This window comes from Ambystoma mexicanum, chromosome 1p, assembly GCF_040938575.1.
Source record: "Ambystoma mexicanum isolate Mex_15411 chromosome 1p, UKY_AmexF1_1, whole genome shotgun sequence".
NCBI classification, from domain to species: Eukaryota; Metazoa; Chordata; class Amphibia; order Caudata; family Ambystomatidae; genus Ambystoma; species Ambystoma mexicanum.
In genome coordinates, this window is record NC_090921.1 from 1,422,355,078 (window position 1) to 1,422,368,807 (window position 13,730).

The 13,730-nt window shown below is 45.0% G+C and overlaps 1 protein-coding gene across 1 annotated transcript in view; it reads right to left on the reverse strand.

Annotated features, from left to right (window-relative positions):
* LOC138558352 (serine/arginine repetitive matrix protein 2-like) overlaps nt 1-13,730 on the reverse strand; it is a 321,979-nt gene that overhangs the window by 146,064 nt on the left and 162,185 nt on the right. The window contains exon 2 of the mRNA XM_069642669.1: nt 702-821. Coding sequence (XP_069498770.1) covers nt 702-821 — 120 coding nt within the window. The remainder of the gene's footprint in view (nt 1-701; nt 822-13,730) is intronic.

Genomic DNA, 13,730 nt, shown 5'->3' on the forward strand with positions numbered 1-13,730 from the left:
AACTCTTGAGTTTAAAATGAGAACTGGGGAACTCATTGAAGGATGCAGTGGCAGAAGGGGGGAATAACTTGGAACAACCCATAGAACGTCTGGAGTCCCTATTAGGAGAGTTTGAAGAAAATCAATTAAAGTCTCAGCCCCGATCAGTGTACTTTAACTAGACACCTCTGCACAGAGGATGGTTCAGAGGGGTTTTCAAACACCTGGAAGAGAAGATCTTCTTGTACCCACCTAAGTCTTGTACCCACCTAAGTCCTTTCCAGTGGCTTAAAGCACCTTAGGTAAACTAAATTAAGTGTTTCTAAGGTGCAAGACAGTGCCCATCCTCCAACCAAGAACCCTGGGAGAGAACCAACCAGGGATCTCAGATGCCAAGACTTCAGCCGAGAGAGGCTGAGACGTCCTCTTCAGAGGAAGCAGACACAGGGTGTATAAAGCAGCAGAGAGTAGCTAAAAAGGAAATCATGTATGACGGGATGTGGTCAAAGAGGATTCAGAGCAGAATGTCGATCTACATAATATTCGACACCCTAGGTGATCAGACTGGCAGGGCTACCTTAAACCTTCCCCGGAGTAGCACAATATATGAAGCCAGGTTGGTAAACCTTTGAACACAAAGTTTCTTCAAAGCTCTGTCAGAGAGGAAAAGATATCTTTGGGCAGAATGATTGAGACATTGTAAGTCTGTTAACATGGCATACCTTTACAGGTGTGACTAATTCCACTAGTCGTCTCTCAAGGAAGGTAGCATGTATGTCACTGTCACCTCTCTCCTTGTGTTTCTCTTCAGTTGGATATTCTGGAGCAGGTAAATCAATAGTCTGGAAAATATAACAGGATAAACATTCATGTACAGTCAAGCTTAATGCTTCTGTGTACGCATCTACAGTTGAATAATATCTTGTTTTTTGTACAGAATCCACAAATGATGGAGAAGTTGAACGTGACAGTACTAATCATTGTCCAAGAAATGGCCTCACATTCTTTCATTAACAGACTACAGTGACAGTTTTTATTCAGCAATACATTCCAACGTCTTAAAAAAGGAGGACTGTGACCAGTGCCATTGACTAGACCTACTTCTGACCACAATACATGGCCCACAAATATGTATTTGTTTGTAGGGTAACTGTTGAAGGAAGGGGTTGCAAATAGATGGCATGCCGCATCTATGTTGATACCCGCTTCCTTGTGTTCGTTCCTAAGGTACACCGCTATTGGTTCCATGGCCAGGATGTAAAGTAGTGGGGAGAGTGAGCAGCCCTGCCTTGTGCCCTTTTCTAGTTCCCAGGGGTCTGAGAAGTGCCTGCCTGTTTTAACCCTAGCAACCGGTTTAGTGTATACTAGTTGTATCCATCTTATATATGTCTGTCCTAGGCGAATCGTTTGAGCCCTTTATAAATAAACAATACCATGCCATACCAATACTATATGACCATTCCCATTTGATGGAGTCAAATGCTTTGATAGCATCTACGGCAGCTATCGCACAGTGTGTGTCCTGGGATTTGGTGCTATCGAGAACACGATGTAGACGACTTAGGTTCCATGTTAAGTTCCTTTCTGACACGTAGCCCGTCTGATCAGAATAACTATTTTGAGCCTGTTAGCTTGTAATGCCGTAAGTATTTTTCCATCCTGATTGAGATTGGACAAGGGTCTATATGACCCGCAGTCTGTTGACGGTTTAATTGGTTTTAAAAGGAGTATAATTATTGATTCTCTCAAGCTACGAGCATATTGTTTGTATTATTATTATTATTTATTCTAAGGTGATGGGAGCTTCTAAACTTTCCGATGCCGCACTAGATTGGGAAGGCTAATTTGGTCAAGCGCTTCTTCTATGTCCTCATGAGGGACAATGGTATTGTCTAGGTATAGGGAGCGATAGAATTTGAAGGAAGTCTTATTATTGATTTATTTATTTATTTATTTTGGATTTGTAGAGCTCACTACAGCCCATGGGCATCGAGGCACTATAAAGATATTTACGAGTGCTTGCTTGAGGGTTACAGGAAGCAGCCCAATGACAGATGCTTAATACAATCTGCTTGGTTACAGTCGGTTTGGTTACATGCTCAGAGGTTACATTACATAATACAGTGGATAGGCAAATTGATGGTAACATATATATTGCATAGCGTAGTGCGACAGGCCCATTCAAGATATAGTAGCAGGGCGCATGGATGGTTATATATATATATATAGACAAACAGACTAGTTTTTATGACCTCGCGGAAGGCTGCATGAGAGTCAATTGTCCTGATCTCTGATCTGCCTGTGAATTATGAATGTTTCCAGAGCTACTATGGATAGAGCATATGGGATCACGCTTTACATAGTTTTTGTATAGCCAGGATAGATGCTACTGGGTTTGTCCCCTTCTGCATGTTGTTTCTCTATGTATTTGGTGTAGCTATGCCTGCCTAATCTTTCCTAACATCTCAAGCATTTCTGCTTCAGAGCAGTCTGTTTTGAAGAAATGTCCTGTTGATTCATGCCATTCTGTTCTGTTCTATGTCTTCCAGTTCTTTCTCGGCTGATGTTCCCTACAGATCTCTGCTCGTATACCACCCGCTTTAGCCATTGCTACTCACTTATGACTACCTTAAATGGCTCCCATAGTGTTTCTGTCTTGGGGACGCTGTCCTTATTTTGCGTGAAGTATTCTGTGATGTTCTCTCTAATGTGCTCTTTAAATATGACATCCTGTAGCGCTTCACTTCTGAGTTTTCATGTCGGGGCTGGAGGCCTGGCAGGAGCATATTGCCATGTCAGATGGATCGGGGCATGGTCTGAAAGGACTCTACTTTTGTATTCTGCCTCTATAAACTCCCTGGCTGTTTCTTCTGCAGTAAAAAGATAGTCTAGCCTAGGTTGCAGAGCATGCGGGGCAGAGAAATGTGAACAGTGCATGGTATGTGGGTGGAGCTCTCTCCAGACATCTGACAAACTGAATGAGTTCAGGAGTCCCTCTGGCTGGGGGAGCTGGCTTCTTAAGTTTGTTATCCGACCTGTCTAGTTACAGGTTAAGTATGCAATTGAAATTGCCCCCCCCCCCCACCCAAATCAGGGTGCCATTTCTAAAGGGGCTAAGTTTGGGGTATAGCGACTGGAAAAAAGATGCTGTATTGTAGTTAGGGGCGTATGTGTTAATAATTCAGATTTCACTATTTTCTAATTACCCGTATATAAATGCCATTCTGCCTTTGTTGTCCGCATTAATTTGAACTATTCTGAGGGGTACTGCGGGTGCTATCCAGATCAAAACCCCTCTGGCACAGGCAGAATATGTGGAGACTATTAATTGTCCTCCCCATTTCTTGCTAATCGTGTTTTGCCGATCCGCCGTGAGATGCATTTCTTGCTGTAGGGCTATATTTATGTTGTATCTGCACAAGTATGTATGTAGCCTGTTCCTTTTGATGTAGCTAATGAGGCCCCGAACATTCCAGGTCAACAATTTGAGATTGCCCGCCATTAAATTATTTCGTTTAGCGATGGGGCTGGGCTTACCATGCCCTATATTAATAGCTCAGTCAACCTCTATCAGTGGCTGCTCGTCTGTGGTGCTGCTATATGCCTTGCTTCCAACCTCGGGAGACTTGTTATTTTGTTACTTTGCTCTTAGAGATTAACTTAGGCAAACTTTGGTTCCTCAACTCCCTCCCAACTTCCCCAACTTGAAACATATGCCCAGCTATAAAGTTCTTACTCAGCCGTGTCCACCTCACGCCCTTTCCTCCAGCACTGAGGCACTGAGGCTGTGAGGCTGGTATTCAGTGGGTGGGCCGATGAACTAGTGCCCTAGAGAGAAAGAAAATAGGAAGGCGTGGTAACAGCTGCTGGGGGGCAGCCGTCCTCCGTCAGATGCAATATTCCGGAATGCAAGTTCGGTACTGCCATACAAATAATCAGTGCATGACTTAGTAGTTAGGTAATCAATTAAATGATGAGCTTGCCATAAAATATTTCACAAATTTCTGCTGGCTATCTTAGGTCTTGTCTATTTGCACTCAGCGTCAGGGTCCCATTGGACTCTACTTTCTCATACATCAATTAATGTGGTTGAACGTTGGGTCAATCCGTGGGTGACCCCCCTCTTTCCACGTCCATCCATGTGGGTACCTGATCTGGTAGTTAAAAAAACAATCATCTTTTCTTGTACCGGATCTTTAAGCTGGCTGGATAGGTAAACATGTATTTCAAGCCTTCCTTAAGGAGACGCTCCTTAGCGGATGAAAAATGAGCTCTGCGCTTCTGCACCTGTATGGTGTAGTCCGGATAAATCGCCAGGTGCGTGGATGCCCTTTGTAGCGTGCCATCCGTTCTTGAGAAGGCCAGGATTTTCTCTCAGTCTTTGTAATTTAATATTTGTTCTATTATCGACCTTGGCAGGACTCCAGGGGGTGGTTTCTTGCTCAAGGCTCCATGTGCCCTTTCTACCGTGAAGCCTTCTGTTAAATTTCCAGGTCCTATGTAGGATGTAGGGTTGGAGCCTTCTTCTCCTTCTGGTAGGCCCAAAATGCATATGTTGTTTCTCTGAGCTCGACCTTTGGCCTCTTCTGCTCTGTTTTCTAGCAATTGGACTTTCTGTTGTAGAATGTGTACATTCAAATGAGTGACACGGATCGCTGAGGTGTTCTTGCTTAGCTGCATTTCTATGCTTGTGGTTCTTTCTGCTAAGGACCTGACGTCTATTATTACTGCGTCTATTTTGAACTCCAGGGAGGATTTCAACTCCACTATAGCAGCAAGGATCTGGCTTTCAGCTCCTACAATACTTCCATATTTACCTTGTGTCAGGGACCCTTATTTTCTATGGGCACTTGTGACAGGTTTTTAGTGTAGTTGTCCATGGTTGTTTGGCTTCTTCTCAATTTTGATGCCTTTGAAAGCATTTGGAATGTGGGTTATCCAAGTACTCAGCACAGAAGTCAGCCGCTCTCTCTTTGGTTAAAGTTTTTGGTAGTTGCTGCCACTTATCGTGGCATGTCCAGGCGTGCACTAGCTGGGGTGTTGGGCTTAGAGCCTCAGATTCCTGTAAAGGCAATGTTGTGGCCAGGTCCTATTTATCTTGCTCATGGGCTTGTGTGTGTGATCGCAGGCAGTGTATCTGCGTTTCAGTACAAGCAGTTTTTCAGAAGCATGTGGGCATTATCAGACAGGTGGGTGCTTCTGGTTGGGGGTCCAGCTTCTGAGTCCCTACAGGCAATGCTAGTCCCTTCCCTGTTTCAGGGGGTGGCGGCTTGTTGGTTCCACCGCAATGGCGCTCCTATTCAATTGGGAGGGCCCGTGCTGTGTTGTAGAACACGCTGCTGGTTTACGGTTGGTGGCAGTAGTTCTACCCTCAAAAGAGACTCAAAGGGTTATTTCCTGTGCTATGTGTGTACGGGGCTCAGGTTTTTATTGTGCCTCCCGCCAGTCGTGGTTTGCGCAGTTACTGTATGTAGCTGGTCTCTAGCTCTGTCCTCTTTAATGATGCCAGATTTCTGCTTTCGATTTCTCTGTGGGCGCACCGGTGCAAGGCTCGTCTGTCCTCAAGCGATGCGGTGTGCAGCTGACTTGGAGGGTTACAGTCTGTTTATGCACTGCCAGGTGTACACGCGCTTTGTTGTTCCCAGGGGCGGGGGGCAGTACTTCCGGTGCCCTTACCTGCCGTGTATGCAGGTGCTCTCACCTCTCCGGCGACCTCTTTGTCATTCTTTCTCGCTCCTCAAGCTTGTGTATCAGAGGGTTCATGTGGAGTGGTCCGGTCAGCGTGTGTTTTGCTTGTCACTCACATACGCGGATTTATGCAGCTCTGTCCCATTACAAAGTTGTGAGTGCCATCTTGATTTATCGCCAGACTGTGATTCCTTGGGTTGCTGGTACTTAATGTGTATAAGCACGCAGAGGCCGTAGACCAAATCCTAACACACTCACTTTGTTTCGCTGACGTTCTGGGTAGCTGGCTGGGGCTATTTATTGTTGTTTGAGGCAGATCTTTGATGGATTAGGCAGGAGCTGGGAGGGATGCCGTCCCACTCCATGGCAGAGAACAAAATGGGGGCTCCAACCACACATCAATTTCTAGACATTACATTCCTATTTGTATGCCTGCTAGGTTCTGTTAGCTTAATTACGTATTCATGTTTCAAAAGTAAGCCAAGTATCCCTTAAAGGAATAGTTTTTTTCTGTGGAATTAATCCATGCACATATCGTAGAGCGATAGTTTTGACTCAGGTTGCTGCTTTATTGTATTAGCAGACCATTTTTTTTAATTTTATTTAGTTTTTTGCTTCATATACATTTGGTGAAAATTGCAAACAACATAATGACATTTATGACATCCAACATCTAAATCATGGGTGAGTAAGTACTGACCTTTTGCTGAATATTACATCATATTGAACCAAATAACAAAAATTAAGAATACAAATAAAAGTAGAACAATTAAACAGAATCACCAGTTGTCTAAAAGGGGATACAGTGAAAATGCAACTTATTTGTTAAGCACGTGTTTCCTCAAAATAGTTCAAAACAGAAACACCCTGAAAGTCTGTGTCTCGGAGATATAAAAGCTGTTCTGCTGTTTTTGGACTAGCTTTGACGCTAGGGCTCACTAAAGGGACCAGCTGAAAAAGTGGATAAGATATTCCAACAGAAGGTCAAACCGTTGGTCTACGCCAGCGGGGGAAGCCCCCTTATAGGTTTGTGTGGACTGAAGAGCAGGCTCTAGGGTCTAGCCACAGGCGTTTTCGGCTCCTTGCTAACAAGCCCTCATCTGGGCCTCTGGGTTTGTCTCTCTGAAGGGCGAGGTTGGGAGGGAGCCCAACATCTTTCCACATTAGGGGCCATCCCTCCTGTTTCATATTGTCCTACTCCATGGCTGCTGGCCGCGCCTCCTTCTGCATTTGAAAAACCTTTACAACTACTAGCATAGCTAAGTGATACTCCTATTCAAAAGCAGAGGATGGAATCAATACAGCTTTGTGATCTGCTTGCCTGGTCCAATTAAGAAAATATAAAGTTTAATTCCCAATAGGATCTAATGCATTTACAGTAACTGAAGAGGCCAATTCAACTTCTCCTGTATGGTGTGTTTCACTGTGGTGCTTAGGTCTTGTTAATGTTTCCTCATGCCTGAAGTGACCATTCTAGCCCTACTTTATCCTAGTTATCCCATCACTTAACGGGGAATACCGTCTTTGAAGAGATTGCTGAGGAAACTATGAAGAGATCTCGAAGTTCTACTGAAGTGCATTCTTCAACGCTGAGAAGTATGAAATACTGGCATAAAAGGAAAAGTTATTTACGTGTAATCTGAGACCTCCATCGAGTGTGTTGTCATACTAAAAGTCTCTGCTCATTTTCAGGATCACAAATTTAGATAATAAAGAGAGCACTCGGTTTCTTAAACAATAATTCATTTCATAATTAAAAATGTAAATAATAAAATTTGGCCTGTCTGTTTTTTTGTTTTCCCAAATGTTTCTCAGTACAATGCAATTCTGAACCCCTAAAATGTATTCCAGCATAGCTACCCTGATAAAAAAAGACAAGTAGATAGGCTCCCACTGTATGTACGTCCCCCATAGGGGATGGGATCAGAGCCTTCTGGACTTCAAGAGTGCTTTCCCCATTGCATTTCAAAAGCTTTCATGGGTGTGTCTATGGGCCATAGGTCTGATGTGCAAGACTTGCTCTCATGCACCAAACTGTCAATCGTCCTTTTTCTGGATGTCTGGTCTGTAGGCCTAAGCTAACGGATTTGAGTGGGCTGGATGATGGGGCGTATGAAAGAAAGGGAACTCTGGATTCAGAGAACATAATTGACTACAGTGAGTACCTTTTTCATGCTCCAACGTTGCGTCTCCTTTTCTCCAAATTGTATGAGCAATTACACAGCACATAAACATAAAGGGAAGAGAAAACTGACCTGCGCTAAGAGAACAGATTTCTCAGGACGGCCTGACGAACAGATGCATCCGAGCGTAAGATAACATCTATGGACTAATACTTACAGAACGCTGAAGGTGTAGTCCATGTGGCTGCTTTATTAATGATATCCCAAGACATCTTTTTTGTAAAGCTACTCACAGAATGAGCTTGGAAGCTGCTGGTAGGAAGGATATTTTGGATCGTACACGTTTTGATAATAGCTGCACCCATCCATTGATCAATTGATGCTTTAGATGCCTGATGGCCCAGGAAGAACCTCCAAATCTCACAAAAACGGCTTCTGACTTTCAAAATGACCTGTTACGTGCAAGATAATTTTTTTTTTTAATGTTTTATTGGTTAATCTCAGTTAAACCTTAAACATTACTTCCTTAATCCTTTCCCAGGTCCTTCTCCCTTTATTAAAAGCTTCTTCAGACGCTACAATCCAGTCCAGTAGCTGACCAACTAGCTGATTGGTTAATTACTCCAATCTATGTTTAATTTTCTTTCAGGGTCCAAACCCATCTTCCTCCTGATTCAATTTCAAATTTTCGACGAATTTTAATGCGTCAAGAGTTTTTCCAGACTTATCAACAGTTAGGAGGCGTTCCCAATAGTCTTCTTCCGTCTCCCAGTTGATATTCCTTACATAACTGCCCATATAGTTCTCTCTTTTTGCTTTTAGTGGTGGGCAGATTAACATAACATGCCTGATCGTTTCTAGTTGATCCTTGGATTTACAGAATCTGCAATATGCTGCTGATTTTTCAATTTGCCTTCTTTTCCATTTTAGTTCTCTGCAGTGCCAGATGTTTAGTCTGCAGCGCAACAACAGGTCCCGGTAATGCTGAGATGGAAACTTCAGCAAATACGGCGGTAATTTGTTCAAGCCTTTTTTTTCCCAGATAATGTTATAGCATAATTTTCTTTTCAACCTTAGGTTCTGGGTTTCCTCCCAATCCTTTTCACGGATAGATCTTTTTGCTTTGTCCAGGTTGTTCTTTAGGGTATCATCCGAGATGTTTACTTGTTCCATGTAAGCTTTACATCTTTCTTTCCAATTTTTAAGGATCTCATCTTCATTTACTATATCACTCTGTACTAAGATTTCAAATGGTTTTGGTGGTTTATCCAGTATGCACTTTCTGTACAAGGATAGAGATTTCCAGAGTGCAACTGAGGTCATCGATTGGAGTCTGAGCTCTGTTCTTATCAGTTCCACAGGTATTGAAGTTGGTAGGCGCAAGATCTTACGCCAAAAGCACGCCTCACAGAGATTCCAGACTTCCCATCTTAGGGATAATAGTGCCTCAGCACCATAAGTGATGACCGCCACAACTTTCTGTTCATAGAAGGTTACGATTGGGGTTAAGGAGTACTTCCCATATCTACGGTGTAGGCAAATCCCTTGATTTGTCATAGCCACTAGTTTTTCCCGAATTAGGGTATACTGTGCCTGTTCGTTGCTGTTTTTATTAATCATTATCCCCAAGTATAGTGGCGACTCTACTTCTTCCAGTGTTTCATTATCTAATGACCATGTCGCTGTTTTACCAGCCAATTTTCTTCCCTTGCTTGAATTCATGGTTAAGATCATAGATTTCTTCACGTTCATCTTCATGCTATTTTCTCTTAAGTATTTATTGAAGGCCGCTATCCGTCTTTGTAGGCCTATTGGTGTTTGACCTAAGAATACCGCGTCATCAGCATATAGCATCCATGGTATCTCTTTACCATTTATCCTCGGCGGGAATCCTCGAATCATTTCTTGGGCAGTCTTCATATCGGCCATATATGGCACAAAAAGGAAGGGGGCTACTGCACAGCCCTGTTTGATTCCTCTGCTGGTATTGATCTTCCTAGAAAGTCCCCCATTCTTTGTAATTTGGACCTTAATTGAAGCGCCAGTGTATAATGTTCTAACGGCTTCCAACAGGTCTTTCGGGCATCCCCATTTCCTCATTTTTGACCACAGATGTTCTCTATTAATTCCATCAAAGGCTTGTTCGAGATCAATAAATGCTAGGTACAGTTTTTTCTTCCCAGCCAACGTATTAGCCTTTAGCAAATTGATCAAAAACAAGTTCAAGGCGGTGCACACTCCACTCACAAAGGCTGTCTGTCTTTCATCCAAGATTTCTGCCTCGGTCGCGCATTTTTTTAGGTCTCTTAATAGGAGTGATGCAGATAGCTTTCCAATTGAATCTAGAAGCGATATTGTCCTGTAATTCCTCGGGTTTCCACAGTCCCCCTTTTTATATACTGGCACAATATAAGCCTCCGTCCAAGTGGCTGGAATTTGTTTTGTTTTCATGATTTGTTGGAATAGGGCGTATATTAGCTCTGTCCAGTTCTCACAATTTTCTTTCAGTAATTTATTTGAGATTCCATCTGGACCTGCAGCTCTGGAAGTACTTAGTTTGTTTATCAGCATTCGGATGTCACCCTTATCGAATTCCAGAGCCCAAGATGTAGAATCCGAGCTATCTTCTATAGTTTTTCTGTGGGTTTCCCCTTCATATAAAGCAGTATAATGCTGAAACCATTTTTCTTCTGAAACTTGATTAACATCTATGGCCGATAGATTAAGATCCCTGTCATTAATTAAGTCCCACGTACTTCTGGCATTGTTGGTAGTTATTGCAGCTAGCATTTTTTCTGCATCCCTTTGCGTTCTTAAACAACGAGTTTGTCTCAGCCAATTTTTATAAGTTTGTTGACTTTTCCTCAAAAGATCTTCTCTCTGTGTGCTAGTGTTCTTTTTTATAAGTCTTTGTTCTGATCTTTATTGTTTCCTCCTTGCCACTAGTTGTTCATCATAAGCAAGTTTTTTCTTAGTCTGCAGCCTCGGGTCTCAATTGTTCCGCAGCGCCTTGTGGTCCCTCCCCTGCCACCTTAAAGGTGGAGAGAGGCAACCGCCAAGCAAAGCCACAGGGCAAAGGCCCAGGAACAAGGCCACTGCTCTCATCCGCTCTGCTGCAAGAGCGAACGAGGAGCAGAACCCGACCATCACCAATGGAGAAGACACCAGAGTGTCCCCACACACTGGTGGCATCAACTTCCTCCATTATGTCTCACGAGGAGCCTGGACGAGCTAAGATGGCTGCCCCCGTCTCCCTAGTAACACGGAAACACAACTGCAGCCGGAGCATCACCGCCGTGGCCTCGGGTCTCAATTGGTCCACGACGCCTTGCAGTCCCTCCCCGCCACCTAAAAGGTGGAGGGAGGCGACAGCCAGGCAAAGCCGCAGGGCAAAGGCCCAGGAACAAGGCCACTGCTCTCATCCGCTCTTTGTTGCTCGAGGATGCTCCTCCTTCATCTACCCTAGCAAGGTAAGAGCTCATCTCTACAGTGTCTTGCCATCATGTTCTCAGAACGAATGGGCCGTCTCTGCGCCCGCCCCGTAGCCCCACCTACCCCCTTTGTACCTCCCTCTCGGCATTCCAGGAATGACCGCCTCTGCTCGAGGTTCGTCCTCCCAAACAGTGCCCCTCACGTCCAGGTCACAATCCTATTTATGGCAGCCCTATCCTCGCCTTGCCATCACTGCACCTCCTCATACCTCTGGACCCACCTCCACCGCAAGGCACCCGGTCCCTGCATCCAGAATTACCAGCAAAGATACCTCAGCCCTGAGGCCTCCACCCGACCAGCGCCCCTAAAAGACATGGCAGGCGCCCCCACCCACAAACTATGTCACTTTCCAGCCGCCCACAACCCCCGTGTAAGGGCCGCCGCTAAAACAGACCGGAGCGCACCCAGTGGGGTAGGAGCACTAGAACGTGCACGCTCCACTGTAGCCTGCAACCCAATGTCTACTAGGTTTATCTTGTATCTGCCTATACTGCTAATGTTGTTGCCCCCATGGTTGATGCTGCCTATACTGCTAATATTGTTGCCCGCATGGTTGATGCTGCCTATACTGATGCCCCCATGGTTGATGCTGCCTATACTGCTAATATTGCTGCCCCCATGGTTGATGCTGCCTATACTGCTAATATTACTTACCCCATGGTTGGTGCTGCCTATACTGCTAATATTGTTGCCCCCATGGTTGATGCTGCCCACACTCGTGCCGCCATGATTGATGCTGCCAAAACTGTCAATATTGCAGCACCCACGGCCGATGATGCCACCCCAACCCCATCAACTGTGCTCATGTGTGCTCTCATCAATGCACGGTGACTCCCAGCCTGCGCTCTCGACACCGATGACTTTCTTTGTAAATCCAACATCGACCTACTATTCTCTAGTGAAACCTGGCTTCATAAAGCCTCAGGCCAAACCCTTGCCCTTGCACTGCCTGAAGGATACTGTGACCACAAAAGTGATGGGTGGAAGGTTTTGAATGAATCTGTACCACTGGCAATGGTCTGGACAACCTTCCACACCACCATTTTTTAGCCCGTCTGCGCCACTGCAAAAGGGGTTCAACCATATGCAAATCAGTCAGGTACTGCCACCAATGGTAGCAGCCCAGTCCAAACTGCAAGGCCAGGTTCCCTCTGCACGGGAACACAAGCAACCCCAGACATTTCTCAGCCTTGTCGGGGCTCCTCAGTGAGGTGTCGCTTGGTTCCCTATGGCACAGCGAGCAAGGGACCAATGTCTGGGCATACCCTCTCTCACATAGTGAGACAAACTGTGACCACAAAAGTGATGGGTGGAAGGTTTGGAACGAATCTGTACCACTGGCAACGCTCTGGGCAACCTTCCACACCACCGTTTTTTAGCCCGTCTGCCTGAAAGATACATCATTTTAAGACAAGACCGAGGGGCACAGAAAGGAGGAGTGGGTTGCACTGAGCTCCAAGCAGTCAATCCCCACCAGAAGAATCCAAGGAGACCTATCCTATAACTGTGACTCATCAAAATCAACCCATCACCCAACTGCACTATCACCATCCACGCCACATATCGCCCGCCTGGGCCGGTCACAGAATTCCAAGAAGCACTCCTCTACACTCCTGGGGACAATTTAAAGAAATCTACCATGTCCCTCCTCCTGGGAGACATGAACCTCGGCCTCAATGACCCTGCTGATGGGAATGCACCTTCCCTCAACAATGCCCTCTCCATACTGGGCTTCAAACAAGCAGTGACAGAACCCACCCATAACAAAGGATGCACTTTGGATTGGATCTCCCACCACAATTGTCTTCCCTCTATCTCAGCCATCACCCCCATTCCATGGTCGGATCACTCTGCCATCCATTTTGACCTCAACTTTGCCAAAACAGCCTCCACCACCCCTAGAGCACTGCCGCCGCCCTCACCAGAAGCTCCAAGCAACTCACAAAGGAAAGACTACAACCGCATCTCCAGGTTCCTGAACTCAAGCCTCCATTTACCAACAACCTGGACACATTCGCCGCCACCTACAACTCTATCATCTCCTAAGCCGTAGATATAATTGCTCCACACACCCAAAGAAAAGCTAAGACCACCAAACAAACCAACTCTTGCTTCACCCTAGAACTCTTCAAGCTGTGCACAAAAAAAGGTCAGCCCTCTCAGCATGGGGATCCAATCCTAGCGACACCACTAAAAGTGCCTTCAAAAACTTAGCCAAACACTATAAAACCGCCATCATCACAGCTAAAGCCAACTCCTTCAATTCCAGGATAGCTAACGCTAAATCAGGATCCAGGGAAATCTTTGCGATCTTCAAAGAACTGGAAACACCGGCCCCACCGCCCTCCCCTATCCCCCAGACTCCCTTATCAAAGACAAATAATGGTGTAACAAAATACAAGAAGCTATGCTCAACAAATTGAATACCCTGCAAGAAAAAATCATCAG